The sequence below is a fragment of the Poecilia reticulata genome, linkage group LG5, assembly GCF_000633615.1.
Source record: "Poecilia reticulata strain Guanapo linkage group LG5, Guppy_female_1.0+MT, whole genome shotgun sequence".
Taxonomy (NCBI): domain Eukaryota; kingdom Metazoa; phylum Chordata; class Actinopteri; order Cyprinodontiformes; family Poeciliidae; genus Poecilia; species Poecilia reticulata.
In genome coordinates this window covers 17509081-17528904 of record NC_024335.1, presented here as the reverse complement: position 1 = coordinate 17528904, position 19824 = coordinate 17509081, and the positions used below count along the sequence as shown (strand labels likewise).

Below are 19824 nucleotides of genomic sequence, written 5' to 3'. Positions count from 1 at the left end.
TGTTTTATTTTTGTGCGGCTGTAATGAACTACTAAGATTTTGTTTGGTCTTAATCAGCAAGATGATGTTTATAAGAACTGCTACTTTCTTGTGTCATGTGTGACTGACTTCATTTCAGTTCCCCCATTTTACAATTCCTTCCCCTAAATCGTACCTACGCATTGCCATTTCGTACCTTTTTACTACCATTTTGTGTCTGTAAACAAACCACTTTGAATTCAAGATTTAAAGCGTACTGAATGCAGTTTGTTTTTAATTTTAGTTAATCATGCGTAGGAAAAATAAATATTCCTAAAAATGGTAAAATGTTTGATTATATCGCATTTATTTATTTATTTTTTGTCTGAAAACCATTTAATTTTGTTATGATCCCTGTCTGGACCAATGCACTCCTATAAAATATAGCAGATTATATTCAAACGCAGATTGAAACAAAACAACTCTTAAGTGACGACCTGCTGATAAAATATTTAATGCGCAGTATCACATTTCCCATCATTAGATGATAGAAAATCATTTAAACTTGTTGGTTGCCAAGGTGGATATAAAAACATGTTTCAGTCGAGTACAAAATGGAGCATGGTCCTGTAACGGACACCATTTCAGCAATCAAAACGGCAAAGCAACGACATGGTCATCACCCTGTGAGGATTTATGGTTTACACCAAAACTGTACTGAAATTGTGTTCCAGGTAGGACTTTTATTTCAGTTGATGTACCTGTAGATTTCTAGTGTCAGGTGTACAATTAAATGTAACAACATCTTCAAGTAACACGCAAGTTGCACCATTTAGTTTTAAATGGCAAAAATGTCAGAATTAGATTACTGGCTCAAATGATGCAGATGATGAAAGTTCAAACAGAAAAAACCAAAATAAATTGAGTAAAACACAACTTTCCAATGATGACTTGATTTATTAAGGGATTAGTATTTGCTTACTGTTTTGAGGAATTGTTTTTAATTCAACAATGTTGGAGGGTTTTTAGGCATGAAACACGTTATAGAAAATCACTTAAAGTTGTTGTCAGTGGATCTAGAAATGCCTTTTCAGCCTTTTAGTTTGAATTATGCAGCACCGTCTCGATCATATTTAAGTCAAAACTTTTATAAGGCCTTAAATTTGTATTTGTTTAAATTTATGGCAAATCAGGGTTTTCTGGTAGAGTTGAATTCACCAAGTTGTTTAGGTCCTAAAGCTACAACATTACCCCAAATTATCTCAATGCCATCTCCATGTTTGACTGAAACGATACTTTCTGAAGTGTACGCTGGTACATTATAAGGCGCTACTGTTGGCGACTGTCAGAACAGCAAAATAACCACAAACAAGTTTCTTTATTTTCCTTAGCCTAATCTGCTATATTGTAACTACAGCACACAGTTGAGGGCCACAATGTCCTGTCATTTTACTAGTAACTTGCCTGAATTCTAGCTTCCTCTTCATAGACTGACATAACTTACCGACTGTCTTTAAAACATTTGCAAAAGCTCTTTTTCATCCTTACAACATTCCTATCAGTCTCCCTTCTCTTTCTTTTCTTTCTTTCCATGTGTAGCTGCCTGTCATCAGATGACAACGTGATTAAAAAGAAATAAAAAAGAAACATCAAAAAGCGCACCCCCACACTCGAAGGGACACGCACTTGAATGCGTGAAGGTGAAGGAGCAGAGGGTTGGCTAATCGGTCTGTGTCTCTATTGATTACACCATTTACACATGCACAATACTAGAGAATAGTATTTTCTCTATTTCTAAATAGAGAAAATACTTAGAAATAATTTTGTTTTAGCACCCTCTCTAGCGCAGCACCCATATGCACTTTTAGTGCCACTGACTATGAGCTTCTTTCTCTGAGATGCTGTTATAGTTTTACATGTGATGTAATGGGACGTACACCTTTCGAAAACATTACTGTTGTTCCAACACAGTTTGTTTCCCCAAAAGTCTTGTCAATCACAGTCAGCAGTGGTCTTGACCCCATATGTACCATTTTTTGCCCAGTCTTTTCATTGTTCAATTATGAACTTTGAACCTAACTGAGGCAAGTGGTGCCTGTGGCGCTTTAGATGTTGTTCTTTAGACACGTCCTGGATGATGTTCTCTCTTGGAGTAATTTTGGTAGGCCAGCCATTCCCAGGAAGGTACGCTACTGATCCAGGTTTTTTTTTTCATTTTCATTTGTGAAAAACAACTCTCACTGTGGTTTGTTGGAGTCTCACGCTTTAGAGCTATAAAAATGACTTTGTAACCTTTTCCACATTGACAAATATCAGTCCCACTTATATTTTCACACAAGGAAAGGTTGGTTTTGATATCCTTTTTTTCTTTTACAAAATGAAATCTTCATTTGAAAACTGTATTATGCTTGTGGTTTCTAAACACAGTTCATAAAGAAAATTATTTTCAATGGTTGAGACTAAGGAATCCATATCTCAGAGGTGTGGTTGTAACAGCTAAAATTAAGATTGAAGAAAATGAGCGGTTAGTCGTTATCTGATACTAACACTAAAAATATCTTTAACTTGAGGTTGTTAATTCCAATTTGGTGTAGTTTCTTAACTTAAAAGTGCACAGGCAGGTGAAGACAATTAAGAGGACATTCCAATATGCCTTTTATTTTAGACATCAAGAAATCACATTGTCTTCTCATTCTAACAGCTTTAGTGTACACAAAAGAGCTGAAAGATAGAAGGCATTTATCACCAGTGTGTTATTTTCTCAATGGTACAATATTCATTTTTAAAAAGTCTTGTTTTTTTCTTGCTGTTGGATCAGGAGTCATCATTTAGAAAGTGAAAGTAAAATTAACCTTGTTTTGTAATAATGCTTGTATAACAGAGGGATTTTCTTAAAAGTCCAAGGAGTAATATTGAGCTATTTTTTTCCTTTTTTTTTTTTTTTTTTTTTTACATCATCTTACTTTGACAACTCGGCAGTCGGCACGGTTTAAGAGAATCCACACCTTTGGGCAAAACATCAGTGTCCCACATGCAACACAAGCCCTGCACACACTGGCCCACTTCCTTGTTCTTAGCAGGAAGAAACTGTTTTCCAAGCTGTGGACATAGATTGCACAACGCAAGCCATGCATATCCAGTCTGTGCACATGAAGGGTATACGTACTGAGATTCTGAATCCAATAGTGCATTTTAAAAACGGAGAGGTAAGATTTACCCAGTTATTGGTTTCTTATTTCATCTCTTCTTTTGTGTACAGTTCTAATACTCTGAAAAGGTGCTACTTACCATCTTACCCAGTCATACGGTATCGTAGTGTTCTACCGACAGAGTCTTGTCTGTTCCCTTTCCACTCTTATTTCCACAAGGAAAGGTTGTGGAAATTATTCATTATTCATATTGCTTGATTTTTTTATTTTTTTTCAAAACGAACAAAATGTACCTTACCTGGACTTCAGTGGTACATTTTGCAAAGTTGAATAAAGACATCATTTTCAGAACATTTTTACAAAACTTAAGTTTTCTTTACTTTGATACCCCAAAATTAAACTCGATGTCAATAATTATCTTAATTTAACTTCAGGACAGCTTTTTTTTAAAGACTTCAAATATATGTTTGAGAACAATAGCGAATGAGCAGCATCATGTGAATGTCACACTTTTCAGGTTTGCATTTTTTTTTAAATGTTTCTTTTAAAGGGTATTTGCAACAAAAAAAATGTGAAAAATAAAACTTTTCTTTTTGCTTAACATAAATATTTAGTGACTGACAAACATTGTGTCATCATCAGTATTTATTCAAAGCCATTGCTTGCATATACACACTGGTTTGGGTGTGTCACCTCTGGGCTGTTCTTGGGTTTTCACACACAACCATCTCTCAACTTCACAGAAAATGGTTCGAAAACATCCAGTAAGGTGCATCTGTGCGGACAAATATATCTTTTTCTGAGGAGATTGCTTTAAGATGATGGAAATTCCATATTAGTACAAATTATCAGGTGTTACACCCAAGTATGTTGATGGCTATATCTGAACCCACATATCAAACCTTTACACAGGTGGGCTACAGCAGCAGAAAAACACACAGGCTGTCACTCTTATCAGCTAATAACGGGAAACTGAGGCGTATATTTACACGGACTCAGCAGAATTGGACAATAACAGATTGGAAAAAGGTTGCCAGGTCCAGCGAGTCTTGATTTCCTCTGTGACATTCGGATGGTGGGGTTGGAAGCTGATGCAAAAACACGAACGCATGAGTCTATCCTGCTGTGTTTCATCGTTCAACGCTGCTGGTGGTAGTGTAATGGTGTGGGAAATATTTTCTTTGGCCCATTAGTACCAACTGAGCATTGTTTCAACATCACGGTCTACCTCATTGTTGTTGCTGACCACAGATGTGTTTCCGACTCCTTGTTCTGGGTCATGTCTGATAGAACCAGCAAGATATACTGTACCTAATAAAGTGGCCCTGGAGTGTTCGATATATTCATATTATTTTTTAATTTAATGCAAAATGCTATAGCAAAGCTATCGTTTCAATATGGGTTCTGCATAGTGGAAGAAACAAAGCTTATGAACACATACGAGTCAGGTGACGCACAAGCGTTAGTGTTACCTAGATTACGACCCAGAGACCTCCAGCTGAACTGCCAGTGAGACTTGGGTCTGTTCAATACATAGGAAGTAACGCGCACAGGATGGTTAATTAAATTATTTAATTATTTTATTTTATTTTTTTTCATTTGAGAGAGTCGTCTGCGAAAAAATAACACAAGTGCCGGCCGTTTTAAATATTCAGTAGGTAAGAAAGCCGTCCTATCCCGAGCTCGCCCATAGCTGACTCTCTCTGTTGTTACATTGTAGCGGAAAGAATGTCGGAAAGGGCCGAGGATGACGTCAGGGGGGAGCAGCGCCGAGCGGCCAGGCAGCAGCTGAAGCAGCAGCAGATCCAGCGGGGAGAAGGCTCCACAGCAATGGCGACTGTTGCGGAGCGGAGATCGCTGCCTAGTCCTGAAATAATGCTGGGACAGCCTTGGAGCAGCTGGGTCGACGCCGCCAAACTCCACGGACACGACGGTGAGTTCCTCGGCGTCCCGAATGTGCGGGATGAAGCGAAGGGAAGCGCGACAGTTGCCAGTCCCGTCCTTTTTTTTTTTTTTTGATTTGGCCGATTGCATGCAGTTTTTAGGCTGGATATGAAGAAACGCTACTGGTAGCAGCAGCACGGTCAGACAAGCAAGTGCAACTATTTATCTGTGCCTGTGTCGGATCGCCTTGTTTTCAGGTGCTGAATCGGAGGAAAGTTTCAAAGACTTAGGGAAAAATCGAGAAGCCATGCGTTTGTGCAGAGAAGGTGAGTGTTGTTTTTTTTTTTTTTTTCGCTGTAGGGCCAAAGGTGTATTTTGGTTCTAGGGGTTTGAACATAAAACACAGTGGCTCAAAACACTTTACGCGTTTGGTTCAGTCAGAACTTACTATAGCTCATGCGCATCAACAACAACGTAAACAACTGGCTATTGAATATGAAACATGGTTGTTAACGTGCTTAGTTTCACCTTTACATCTGTACACAAAAACAATAGGAGTCAGCAGTTAAGTTTAGGCCCAAACATACTCACTGCTTATTCTTTTCTCTCTGCAACACAGATTTAGGACGATTCTTTATGTATGTGAGGAAATGTCTAAATAGTTGTGTCTTAAAAGAAACTACTACACCTGAATTAAGAGTAGTGTAACTTCATGTTCCCAGGCTAAAAATAAAGGCAATTGCAGCCTTTTAAAGCTGAAATTAAATGTAAGGCCTTCAAGTTACATTTAAACCAGTAAAAGGTTGTGACCCAAAAAAGCACAACAAAAATGTCTGTTTTACAAAATAACTCGAATGTCGCCATAAAACTTTCAATGAACGACATTTGATAAATGATGTCTCTTTTAAGTAGTTAGAATGTGTGTAGGTGATTGAACTTTTTTTTAAAATTTTTTATTGAACTCAAAGCCACAATCGTTATTGTAGAATATATTTTCACTAATATAAGAAAACAATAAATAATATCCTGGCTTGAATCAAGGAGACGTTCAGCTTGTATCGTTTTTAAAATTCATTATTTTAGTTAAATCCTGAAATTAAGATTATTTGGTTCATTTGAAACTAAATGTGCTTGTTAAACCAAAACTTCAGCAATGACTTCCCTGAAAATATTGCTTTCATAGAGGAAAAAAGAAAGGAAATTATACTATGGATGTTTTCGTTCAAAACAGAAACCCTCAAAACTGCAACTCGCAAAAGTAAATAGAAGCCGTTTTTGAGAGGACGGGAGTGCTATTTATCGTAAAGTGACTACAGCATAAACGTCAGCACACTGATGGTTGCATAGCTAATTTTATTGCTAAGTGTCTCCATTTGTACCATTTAGCATGTAAAAAAAGCTTTAAGTCAATTTGCTATAAAGTTTCAAAGCAGCAATTTAACTCTTTGTAGAAACAAACAATTCTTAATTGAATCTCAGTGTTATGTCCTTAAAACAAAACCTTTTCCCAAGCCATCACAGTGACCTAATTCTAAAAAGGCTGTAGTTACAAAGACTGTTTGTAAGAGGAGGCTTCTTCTTTCCTTTTGTAAAAAGTTGGGATTAAATTCATTGTAGAAACCGGCATAAAATATATACCGGCTGCTATTCTGCTGAAGCTTTAGTCAATTTTCTTCCATTACAGGATCAACATTTTATGGATTTAACTTGTATATTTTTACTTCTTATTGCATTATTTACAACACAACAGAGGGAATATCCTATGTCTTTAGAAGTCATGTCAGCAAAACAAACAATCCCTGAGCTTTGCCATTATTTTAGCCCAGAATGTCCTCTTTGGGATACAATCTCTCTTCTGGCAGAGACTTGTGGTCAAGATGAAGGACAAACTTTTCCTCCATTATCACATGGTCTTGGAAACACAAAATTAAAATCAACCATAAAACAAAAAGGAATAAAATACACAAGACATTAAAAAGGTGTCCCACATATTTAAAAAAACAAGTTAAAAGCTGCAACTCTTTTAACTTAAAGGTTTTTTTTTTTTTTTCTTCATTAAACAAGATGGCAAAGAGATTAACCAGGGCTCAGCCTGGTAGGAATATTGTTCTACACATACTGAGGATGTGTTTAGAAATGTAGTTTTGTCCAATTCAGTACAGAATTTAGGAACTATCAGAGGACTATTTTCTGGAGTCCTGATGTGATGCACAATTTATAAATATTTGAGCAGACGGCACACAGAATGTGGTCATTTGCCTGTCTGAGCTGCTTGGCGTCGGTTTATAATTTATATATTTGTAACGTCTCATATACTGATCTATGTCCTGATTTCAGGCCAAGATTTTGAATGAGCATCAATACAAAATGCTATTTTTTTTAATCTGTCCTATTCCAGGCTAATGGGACAGATTAGGTAGAAAGCTTGATCAGGATGTAGTGGGTGACAAGATGGCCAAATTGCTAACTTGATTAAAGAATCCGTTTTGTTACAATAGATACCCGAGTTTGAGTTTAAGGTTATTCAAAGAACCTCATCACACTGCGTCGCACACCAAATCAAGCTCAAGACTAGAGAGTTTCTTGGCGTTCCCTCAGAAGGAAAGATTTGGGCATCCAATATTCACACACCATGAACCTGGCTTTAGTTGTGTCTATCTGGTCGAGTAAAATTATGTGAGTTTAGAAAACCAAAATGTTTTACAAAAGCAACTTTAGTGGTTGTACAGTTAGTTGAAATGATAGTTTTGCACATAAATTAGGGACACCCTCAGAGACCAAATCACAGATACACATTGCAGTTTGTCCAGTGATCGTTGATAGCCAATTGCTCAAGCTCCCCGTCAGGTCCTGCTTTCAGTCTGAGATCTATAAATGTTCTGCACATCTGATCACCTAGAAGAGTCCACCCGGATCAGAGTTGTTACAGAAATTTCAACTGATCCGGCATAAGTAGGTAGCCACAAAACGGAGATGGTCATGATGTGAAGTGGTAAGCTTTCACGCATCAGATTAGGACGTTCAGCAGAGTCCGATGCAGATAACATGAGGATGACAAACAACAACTGTACAACAAGCGTTGACGTGATTTCGACGGCCACAAAGAGGACTGCACTGTGGAACAGGGCAAGATGTTATTGAATATTGAAGAAATGCCCAGCGCACATTCAGTGTCTAGTGCTTATGTCAATGCCAATGATTTTTAAACCAAGCTCCTTTGTTTTTACGATTTTAGCTGCTTGTTTTGAAGTGACGTAAGCATTAGATTGACTTGTATGATCTGAGTGACTATTTGAGCCATAACCAGTCTGCATATTTGATGCTGAACTGTCTTCCTCAAGCAGCTTCAGAGGTTCTATAACCTAAACACTTGCAGGAACAGCCTTGCTCCCAAGTGTCAAGTCAATGTGAAAGCAGTGTGATCATAAGGTATGGATGTCCCAGGAGCAGGAATTTTAAGTCTAACCTGCATAGACCAGAAGTGAGCTGTGTAGAGTTCTTGCCTACAGGTGCAGTCCCTCAGCAACCCTAAGCTTTTTGTATGTCAAAGATGTAAGCTGCAGATTGATCTTTCTTGTCCTCTAAGTCTGAAAACATGACGCAAGTGCTTTTTGCTGATATAGACTCCATTCAAGCAGAGCTTTGGAGCTCTCCCTACTTTGCTCCTTTTTGTGACCAGCGGCAAAGTTTGCCAAGTCTTGAACACCTGCACAGTTCTGCCCTTCTCTGTGCCGAATACAATAGACACTGCTCTCTCTGGAAAAAAACACTTCTGTAAGATCTCTGCCAGGTTTTCCATAGGAAGTGGCTTTTGTTGAACTCTGTTGTTTTTGGACGGTCTGCGTTGTCCTATAATATCTGTGTATCAGCTCTGAATATGAGATTTTCTCCTTTTTTAAAGCCAATAAAAATGACTCAAAAGTAAATAACCAACATCTTTTTTTATTACATCTTGTCCAAATTAGGGTTGCGCAGTATATCAGGCATTTTATCTTGATCGTTTTATCAATTATGCAAATAATTGTTGTAAATATGAGGTAGTGATGCACAGCTAAATGACTAGTGATTAAAATATAGCAGTTTTCTGACCTCTAATCGACAAATCAGACCTCTAATAAAACCAGAAGTCTGCATCAAAATCTAAAAGTCTAATTAGAGCATTTCTCTTAAGTAATTATGTGCTGTATGGCAATAATATCCTCTTTACAGCGTTGGATGCTGTAGGGGTATGTTAAGACGTTTGGCTTGTCACTGAGAATCGTTAGTTTTTACATAGCCAAAACAGGATCTATAAAATGTAATTGAAATTAGGTGAGTGGCTTTTAGGAAAATATTGCAATACTGATGCTGCAAAGTGTTAATAGTGGAATAGATTACAATTAGCACTTTTTATTCTTTAGCATAACACAATGACCCCGTGTTTCTCTGTGAACTTTAGTACCTCACTGACTAAAGAAATGAACCTGGTGTGGATGTTCATGGAGAGTTAAGAGTCATTTAACTAGCCAGATATGTTGTGGATAGTAATGAATGAACGTATAACTCTTCGACATAAATCCTTCCAAACGTTACATCCAAACAGTCCTTTGCAATCTTGATATTGCCATAGCGATTCAATATATTGTGAGGCTCTAGTTAGTTTATTTTTTTCCATTAGCTTCCCTTTCTATTCTCAATCTTTCTTCTTTTTGCTGTGAACAACATTTACAGTTGTCTGTGTATTTATTGTGTCATATTATCAACATTCTGTCCAGTGTTTTGCTGTTACTGCGCAGCTCCAATCCCAGTCTAATCTTTCTTTACTTTTCACGAGTTTCAGAAAGTTGAGGATTACAGCCAGGCCTTCTGTTTGGAGCTCTATCTAATATTAAATTCTCATTGGTCAACATGGTGTGTTGTGTACATATCCTAAGACCAATACACTATTCCTGGAAGCTCCAAGTGACAGGAGCGCAGCTTTATTGCCACATGTGTTCGTGTCTTCAAAGAGACGGCTCTTTAAGCTCTAATAGTCTCTCCGCATCCATTTTAAGTAGTGACTAGTCTTTAGAGGGATTTCTTTGGATCTCTGTGAGGACATGTCATTTGACAGCATATCAGTTTAATTCCTCCCCTGGTCAGATGAAGACTGACAGGCAGAGTGGTCGTTTTAAAATTTCTGCTAGGACTGCTAGATTAGCCGACTTGCAGCCAGCTTGGAACACGTTCTTTGTTATGTAGCAGCGTCTGTCGGTGACTGTTGTCTGTGTCATAGAGCCTGATCAACACATGCTGATCATGCCAGAAGTTTGCCTTCATACAAACTGTCTGTCTGCATGTGTGTGTGTGTGAGTGTGTGTGATGTAGGGGTACCAGAAGCGGATGACTTCACCTCTCCGTTATGAGTCACTGTTAGATTCCTCCTGTGGTATAGCTGTGTTTCCACGCAGATCATTACCAGAACACACACATCGTAGAAATAAAGGCCAATTAATGATTTATGAATTCGGCAGGCTGTTATGGGTTTTTTATGAATTTTACAGTAGCTCTGTCACAGTTAGCAAAGCTGGGAAACGCAGCGCCACTGTCAGCCACGGGTCAGACTGAGCCAGCATGTGTGGCGCTCAGAGGCTGTTAGAGCCGCTACGATCACACCTAGCTCATCCATCACTGCCATGGCTGAGGATGCTGAAATTAACTAGACTCACACTGCTTTCCTCCAAGACTCGCAGGCTCGATTTCTCCTCTTCGTTCTTGTGTTGCCAAGGCCTCGGCCTGGTTCTCAGCTCTTTGTTTGGTTCTGAGCTTTGCTATGTTCTATGTTCTTCTGGCCTTTTGCCCCACCATCTTCAAATGGTCTATAAATGGTAAATAACTGAACTTGTATAGGCACTTTTACAGTCATTTTGACCACTCAAAGCTCTTTACACCAGAGCCACAACACTTACACACATTTATAACCTACCTACACAGATCTGTAGGTAAGTTGAGTGACGTGTTACAGGAGGAAGCTGGAATTGAACCTACAATCATTGCAAGACGACCGCTTACCCTCTGAGCCGCAGTCATCCCTAATAAACGAAGACCACATTGTAAGGTTCCTCCTAGAGCTAAAAGTATGTTGAATCACCGTTGTTACCATGTGCACAATATCACAGTTACAAAGGATGATGAATTCAATATTTTCCAGTCCCAGATATACAAATAATGGCTTAAGGCTTGTTAGACTTTCACTGCATTGATACCCCATACTTTATGTGATGCCTTACTCACAAGTCATTTTATTGGAAAATCCAACAGCAGATTCACTAATAAATGTTTTCCTGATAAAGCGAAGGCTTAGTTGCACACCCTAAGATTGTCTTAAGAGTATAAAATATTGGGACCTTAAGGAGAAAAGTCAACTAAACAGATATTTCTAGGCTGTTTTTTTTATTCTAATGTTTAAGATAAAAAAATGAGTATTTCTGTACAAATAAATAGCTCTTTTGATTTATATTTAGTTAGCATCCTTTTCTCTGATTTACTGACAGAAAGCCCACAGGTAAACGAACAATCATTCAGAAATCTTTGAGTTTGGTTTTATCAGGTCTGTGTTACTTTACTGATTTAGAGGCCTAGTTCAGCATGGTGGCATTTCATTTGTTCAAGATACAGTTAATAAACTAGTTATTTAATAACCGGGTTTAACGGGTGGAAATCTTTAGGCACTTGCGGTTCTGAATCGATTGATGAACCTTTCACCTCATCAGTAGCTAAAACTAAGTCCTTCATGATCATCAGCCATTTTTCTGCGAAACCCATTCCGCCTTTTTCACTGTGCCGGTTCAGAGCGCGATTCCTCTGGACTAGCTTTGGAATCGTGTCACTTTGTTTTAGTTTTTCTGTGGTGCATGTGGATCGCTGATACAGTGAGGTATCTTAAAGGTGGGATGTTGTCAAATAAAATAAATAAAATAAAAGACCTCTCCATTGTGCCTCAAAGCCAAGGAGGGGCTCTCTCTGAAACATTTAATCGGTAAGCTCAGGCTTTGAATATTTGAAGTAAAAAATCAAAAATCTGATGTTTCGTCAAACATGGCTTCAGAAATGACTAATTTATTCTTAGATAAAATACATGGCTTTCATATCCCTCAGAAGACTGTCCCCTCTTTATGTCATGACACACACCAGACTTTCTAAAGTAAGCCTTTCCATGCCACGGCTACTGAAGGAGACACTTGACCAACCAATTGACATATTAAGAAGCTGCAGGCTTGTCAATTCATCCAAACACTGCCGCTGACCTCTCTGAGAGGGAGCCCAGCAGGTAGATGCTTTTATACGGTCTTTGCTTAATGGCCCTCCTCCCTTCCAGAATCAGCCAGTAATGTTTGGAGAACCCTTGACAACCATCGCCAAGTAGCTCTTGGGGAGAAAGGGGCTCCACTTGGCTTCTCTTGTATCCTCTCTCCTCTGCTCATCTCATCCCAGCACCCCAGGCAATCTCCTAATTAGCCTCCTAAATGAGGTGGTTTCTGATTCTGGCTGTAGATTTTCAACACAGAAACTCTGTTCCCGATTTGCAGGAGAGGGGCATGTAAGGTGTGAGGTGGAGTTGGTGGGCGGAGAGGCTGCACGCACGCACACCGTCATGTAAAAGTATTCATAAACACCAAACCTTTTCTTTTTTACTTTTGGTTGCTTTACAACAACAAACTTCAGTGTGGTTTATTTGGATGTTTTGTGAGGGTAGTTCGTAATGACTTTCAGACCACCAAATACAAGTTTGTATTTCTGTCCATATTATTACTTTATTGACTTTTGTTTATTTTTGTACCTGCATTTATGGCAAACTCAATCACTTACCCTAACTTTAACCAAAACTTAAACCACATCAAACCTCTACATGTAACCTGTAACTCTTAAAAAAGATGGGGTCCTCTGCATTAGGACCAGACTTTGGCCCTATTGCAGACCTTCACCATTTGTGAATATACCACAAATGATCCCTAAATGGGCTACTTAAACGAGCAAACACACTCACACTACCTTTCTTCAATTACAGCTGCAAGTTTAGTTTAAATTCAAATTGGATGGTCTGGACTTTGGGCCATTTCTAAAACTTCAGCTGTATTTTACTGCATGTATATTTTCAACAACTCCGACCAGCGTCCCTGTCCCAGCTGGATAAAGACTTCCCTCACCAGGCTTCTGCCACCACTTTGTTTCTCAATGCAAATGCTGATTTCATGCTCATGTGGCGTTTCTCTGTCAGCATTTTCCATATTGACTGAAAGATGTTAAACTCCGTCTTCTCTGTGTGCTGCGTTCGTTAGTCTTTGTGGTGCCTTTGGTTTTCCAGTTTAGTTACTTTTTTGTTGTTAAATATGTTGGAAACCTTGAAAAATATACTCCCCTATGTCTTTGTGAATTTATCTAAATAAAATGCTTTGAAGTTTGTTTGTAACTTGACAAAATGGGGGGAAAGTTTAATTGGTATGAATACAAAGCCAAGACAACGTATCATGTTCTTTTTTCTCCCATTGTTGTTAATTATTGTTTTTCATTAAAACTAAGCCGAGTGTGCTGCAGTAAAGGTTCATGTCTATAAATAAAAGCTATCAGATTTTTCATTGATGATTATCCTAGCAAGTATAGCAGTGAGTCGTTCTTCTGCGCCCCCTTCTGTCCCTCCCCTCAGAGTTTGTGGTCTGATGTTGCAGCCACATTTATTTGATCCCACATATTTCTGTCGAACAGCTTTTGGGAAATGTTTTTGACTCGTTGGGAGTAACGATCAGCTTTTGTACAAAACATTAAAAGAATCCAGCTTTCTGTTGCCACCACGTTTCTTTGTGTCTCTAAGGCGGTCCAGTTAGCACCATGGGTAAAACTTTATTCAGTTTGCAGGTTTGAGTAACCTATTTTTGATTCTTATCAGCATTTCTCTTATTTCTACGTCTTGTCATTGCTCTCCTTGGTGAACAGAAACCTAGCGCTGATCCGTGTTTGCAGCTCCCTCCCATGTAAGAGCAAAGTCCCTTGTGAAGATTTTACTTGGCAGTTTGACACAAAGTAGTCTGTAACTCTGTAATATATTGTGTTGTGTCTTATGCATCCCTGCTGTAAATTAGCTTTTAAAACTTAATTACTAATAGTTTGTGATCTTTTCATTCATGCACATAAAAAAAGGGAGTTCCTTTATGCTGAGATGAACCTGTTTGGAGCTACCACGAAGTTATTACAACAAATGACTGTTTCAGAGCTAAATGAATGTGATGAATGCAGGTTGAACTTGTTTTCCCCTCCTTAACTAATGCTCTCTGTCCACCGTTTACAGACATGCCCATATTTGGTCAGTGTCCCGCACAGGACGACTTCTACCTGGTGATGTGCAGCCACTGCGGTCATGTGGTCAAGCCACAAGCCTTCCAAGCACACTACGGTAAGCATCACTCGAAGGCTGATTGTCAGGACATTGTGAGGCTGGGTTTACAAAACTTAAATCAAGGTCTTGGGAACGCTGCCGATGGACGTGCAGATTCTGAGTCATGCGGCTTGTTTTGCTCTTTCTGAGGATGTTTAACAGATGTATTTATGTTACTGCTTTACCTGTAGTTACCAGGTAAAGCAGGAGTGTCAGATTCATCATCATTTTGGGCAATATCAGTGTCATAAATGTCCTCAAAAGGTCAGTTGTGGTAGAATGCATTGATAAAAGACCCATTTACAAACTGTTAAAAAGTGAATAAACAACTGTCTCGACATTGGATGGGTACTTGTTGAAGTTAAATAATATTGAGCACGTTTTAAAATCATTTGGCAGTATGCAGATTAAAAGAAATCCTATGATATGATTAACAAAATGACATTTAAGCACACAACTGTTATCTTGAAGGTTAAAATATCAAGTTTATGTTGCAAAAAATACTTTTAATCAACTGCTTTGCCACAAAGTCAAAAATCTGATGTTTTTCTTTTTCAGATTTCTTTGTTTCTCTTCAGACTTTAGGAAAGCGCTTCAACTGTACATGGTCTGCAGTACAACATTTACCATTTCCTAGTTGCTGTTGCAGTGATTGTGTGTGACGTCCAGCCATCAGTTGTTCTTACATATTGATCTTGTCTATCATTCCGTTGCCATTTCTCATTCCTACCAGAAACCTGAAATGCTGCCAAACAAATGATTTAAGAGTAGCTGGGGCAACTTCTGTCTCAAATACATAAGGCGAAGCCATGCATTACACCTGTTTAAAGCTAATTTAACAAAAAACTCCCACATCCAATGTCACTGTTGATGTCAATTTTACATATATAACACATTTAATTGGATAAGTTGACTAAAGTGCTTCACATTTTAGACAAAAACAAAAAGTAAAATTAGTAAATTACTCTAAAAAGACAAAAAATCATTTACATAAACTATTCCAGGTCAATAAAAAGTTAAATAAGAGCTAGTTAATTTTTAAAAGAATCTCCACATATGTACTTTAAATTATTTTTAAAAGAGGAAGGACATCAGATGAGATGGGGGCCAGACAAACATTTTTAAAATCAATGCAAATCACATCATTGGAGATGTTCCAGGACCCAAGTTCAGTCTCAATCAGAGCTGCCTTGCATTTTTTATTTTTTTTAATCAATACTTGATAAAGTACCATTTTAGTGCTGGTATTTGTCAGTAGATTCTTCTCCCAGCCTTTTGTCCTCTCTAAAATGTGAGAGCTGTAACTCTTGTCAAGGTCAGCCACCAGGGGGAGGCAGAACAGCGCAGTGCTCCTGCAAGGATCTCCCTCTACAGTTATGCTAACAACGTTCACTTGGCTCCTCCTACGTCGTTAAACATGACCACCAGTGTGGGATATATTATTTCTGATCTGCTTCAACGTGTAGATTGGTTGTCAGTCCTGTCAGGGTGATTGCTAATTTGAGACGGGGGGTGTGAGGAGCCTGAAGGTTAGTCTCCTGGCAGTAAATGAAATTAAAGCCGCACTGGCGGCATCCCAGCAGGTGACTGCCAGACTGTTGTAGACTCAAAATCTGATTCATCGATAGCAAGCATCCATAATGACTCATTTACGGTGATTTTAACATGTTTTGTGCTGTTTGTTTCAGTTGTGCAATGATGAGTTAAACGACCATATTGTCTGTAAATCGTTTTTTCTTTTTCCAAACATGCTAGCAGCAGCTTTAAATCGACTTACTGTAGGTTTCCGGGAGCCGAGGATACGCCCTTTGCAGTAAATATAAGTAAATCCTCATATTTGGAGTGCTGAATCTCAGGACTCATTAAAATTGCAGGATTACATTTTTTTTATATTTTTTTTTTTGTTTTTCCTTTTTTTCTTCTCTTGGTTCACTTTTTGTATCAAGTTAGTAGCAGATACGCTTCAGTTTGAATTTTTTTATTTTTTTTGTTTCAACTCTGCAACAAAAGTGTCAAATTAAAGTGCAGCTCTGCAGCCGTACGCGGCCATACAGATTAGCAGGTCTCTTGCTGGGCTTTTACTCCATGTTCTTCCCTCTGATGTTGTTATGGGAAGACCCCATGCGGAGTCAACACCGGGGCAGAAGCACTGATCTCGGTACCATCCAGATCGTCTCAATATGATGTGAATGTGCTTCTTTGAGCCCATCTGTCTTCTGGAAGGTGTTTGAGCTTCTGCGGCTGATCCCAGCAGGGGGATGAGAGGGGAAGAGAGGGGAGGGAAGAGGGGGGAGGGGCGCTGACTACAGGACGGGACTCTGCGAGCGCCCGTTCACTTTCCTGCTCTTTTATGAATCTGTTGAACAGGTACAGACCTGGTCTGGTAGACTTCCACAAATATGTTTTTTGGGGTTTTTTCTTTCTTTTTTCTTGGATGAATGCATTTGAAATGCTTTATTGACTTATTCAGAATATTTTTAGGACATTTTAGGTGTTGCTTTAAGGTTATAACCAGTATGGAAGTGTGGCATTCGATTATTAAAAAAAAAAAAGCTGTTTATTAGTAATATGTGACTGCATGGCACAGTATTAATAAACTCAAATTATCTGACCTTCACTTCTCCACTTACTTAAAAAAATAGTGTGTAACTGCATTTAATTTTTGTCAAATTCACTGATATTTATTGATGCTCTTGTGGAACAAACGGTATGGAGAAAATAGCAAAAATAACATTCCGATCAGTTTTGTTTTCTTATTTACCACCAGTGAAATTAATCACCACAATAAATTTACATTCTTATAATAGATTGTTCTTGATAAACAATATGATGAATGTCAACCCCTCACTTCTTGTTTTTGATTCCTTTCTTGTCTTCTTTCTCCATGCACTTTTCCTTCCTTGCAGTTTGTGCTTATTGCAGCTTCCATGCCTTATCATAGTAGTGATAAAAATTCAGACTAAGCTTCTTTCTTTCGAGCCAAGGACATCAACGAGAACTATGTCAGAGTAAAGGCTGAATTTGTCTTCAGACGCCTGATTTGCTTTATTTCTAACATTAGCAGCTGAGAGTCCCGTTACGAGACCCAACGTTTCTGTGGTCGCCTCCTGGGATTCTGGACCAGCTCTGACACACGACCGTGGCTTTCATTCTGGAAACTCCTCAACCGATCAGAGTTCATTTTGGATCTGATGTGTGATATTTCATTCTTCTATTTTTGTCCCTTTTTCTCCCCCCTCCACAACAAAGACTCGCCCTAACCTTTCCTTCTCCCGTGCAGCCTTTTATCAGTCTGCACGGCAGCCGTTGAGTGATGCTCAGTCTGGAAATAAAGCTCTTGACCTATTGGCTGCTTCTATTTCAGGCTGTGGAGGCATGAATCACAAATGCTCCTTTTTCTTGTTGTTAGGGGGGAAATCCTGTTCAATGTTTTAAAGACAAACATCCATGTCGCTGTTCGCCTGTTCATGCCTCATTGTGATCTAGTATGAAGGACAAACCATTTTAACCAAAGATTCACCAGACACAGACACACACCTGCAGTTTTTGTTAGTTTCATAAGTTGTTTTTTTTAAGAAACTGATTTGGAAAAATTTTCTTTAGCTAATTTTGTTATTATTTATTATTTATATGAATTATTGTCATTTCCGTCCTTGAAATACCAGAAATTCCTCTTAATTTTACATTTTGGTCCATCTGATGATGTCATTTTCAAGTATTACTGATAATTTGATCACACACACGACTTGAGTAGACTTTTGAGCAAATACTTTTTTGCTCTTACTCGAGTAAATTATTGGACAGTTATCTTTTCCTTGAGTAAAAATATGTTGGAGTACTGCTACTCTTGAGTACAATCTTTAGGTCCTTTACCCACCTTTGAATTTCGTTTTGTTGATTTCGGTCTGTTTTGTGCCGTTTTTGCAGAGAGAAGGCACAGTTCCACCAGCAAGCCGGTCTCCACGTCGCCCTTCCCGGTGCCAGGCAGAAACCGAAGTGCCGGCAGCGGACTGAGCTCGGGCTCCGTGGCCGGAGTTCCAAGCGGAGGGATCCCCGGCCGAACGTCCAGCGCCCTCTCCAGCGTGTCGTCGTCGTCTTCGTCGTCATCCTCCTCCAATCCAAAATTTCCGAAATCAGCCAAAGACAAGCTGCAAACCATTCAGCGAAGACCTCCCCACTCCACGTGCAGGACGGGCCCGTCTGACAAAATGTAAGTTTTAATCCTTTTTAGTTTGGACGTTTGGCTCCAACTTTTCTGGGAGTTGCAAATTCTTTATTGTTCAACATAAACTTCTTGTATGTAGGTATCATACTTTTTGTTGGTTTTGATCAGTGGTCGGGTTTGTCCAAACAGGCCCTTTCACGGTTTCACATCTCGCTCGGTTTTTTTCCATCTGCATCAGTGATTCTTACTTCTAGGTCTGGGCAGTTTGGCTCAAAAATAAAATTTCAGATTTATTTATTTCTTTTTTCCACACATGATCTGATTTTTTTAAATTGTATTTAATTTTTTTAAAAAGGTTTTATCGGCTCTAGTGGCCTTTATTTGATAGTTAAGAGGAAGGTGGGTAATGAGAGAAGGGGAAGACATGCGGCAAAGGTCGCCAGGCCGGGAATCGAACCTGCGACAGCCACGTCGAGCCTCCATATGTGGACTGTGCTTAACCCCTGCGCCACCACAGCACATCCACATGATCCGATTTTAATAAATGTTTCAAATTATCAGTAAGACAGCAAGACAGCAGCACCAGTAGCAAACGCCACGTTAACAAGAAGGTCTCAGGTCAGTCGGAAGGGGAACAAAGACACCTTTTTTTTTTTTCCAGATTATTTTTATTTAATACCATCACGATTGCTGTCTTTTGTTGCTTCCTTTTCTAAAAAAGAAGTTGCAAATGACAGAAAACATTTTCAAATAGTGGCTTTTGTTTCAGTCATAGCTTCTGAGAGTTGTGCAATGGAGGACTAGTGTTTAATTATTAGAATAAAGTCAGAACATTAACAGAATAATGATGGAATTTTACCAGAATAACATCTTAAAAAAAAGGGGGTTAAAAAAGCTTCTAGATCTGACATAACCAGCTCAGACTGTGTGATTCTTTCTTCGACTCAGTCGTTGCTGATTATAATTAGATGCTGATGTGGTAAAAGATGAAATATGTCCTTGCCTGTAAAACCGACATCAGAATGTAAACATTTCTCATTTAAATTTTTTATTTGTTGTGGTCGAGTTCTCATAAAATTCCTAAACCTACGACTTTGTTCTCGTAATTAAAAATAATAATAAACGAATTGTATCCTGAAGTTGACATGAATTTAAAGTCAAAAGCTGGAAAACATGCTTGTCAAACAAGACGGCTGCCAGAAATCACTCCAAAATATGAAAACACAAGGAGTGCACTGGTGGGGAAAAGAAGGAAAATCCAGATATTTCAAAAACTTTTA

The 19824-nt window shown here is 38.6% G+C and overlaps 1 protein-coding gene across 4 annotated transcripts in view; it reads left to right on the top strand.

Annotated features, from left to right (window-relative positions):
- atxn7 (ataxin 7) overlaps nt 1-19824 on the top strand; it is a 32489-nt gene that overhangs the window by 2783 nt on the left and 9882 nt on the right. For 3 of the 4 annotated variants that reach the window (XM_008409536.2, XM_008409533.2, XM_017304960.1), the window contains 4 exons: nt 4828-5040; nt 5249-5317; nt 14293-14397; nt 18307-18589. In XM_008409536.2, the coding sequence (XP_008407758.1) occupies nt 4836-5040; nt 5249-5317; nt 14293-14397; nt 18307-18589 (662 nt within the window). In that variant the 5' untranslated portion in view covers nt 4828-4835. Of the gene's footprint in view, nt 1-445; nt 693-4827; nt 5041-5248; nt 5318-14292; nt 14398-18306; nt 18590-19824 lie in introns of those variants that run through there. The other variant, XM_008409534.2, reaches the window with a different exon arrangement.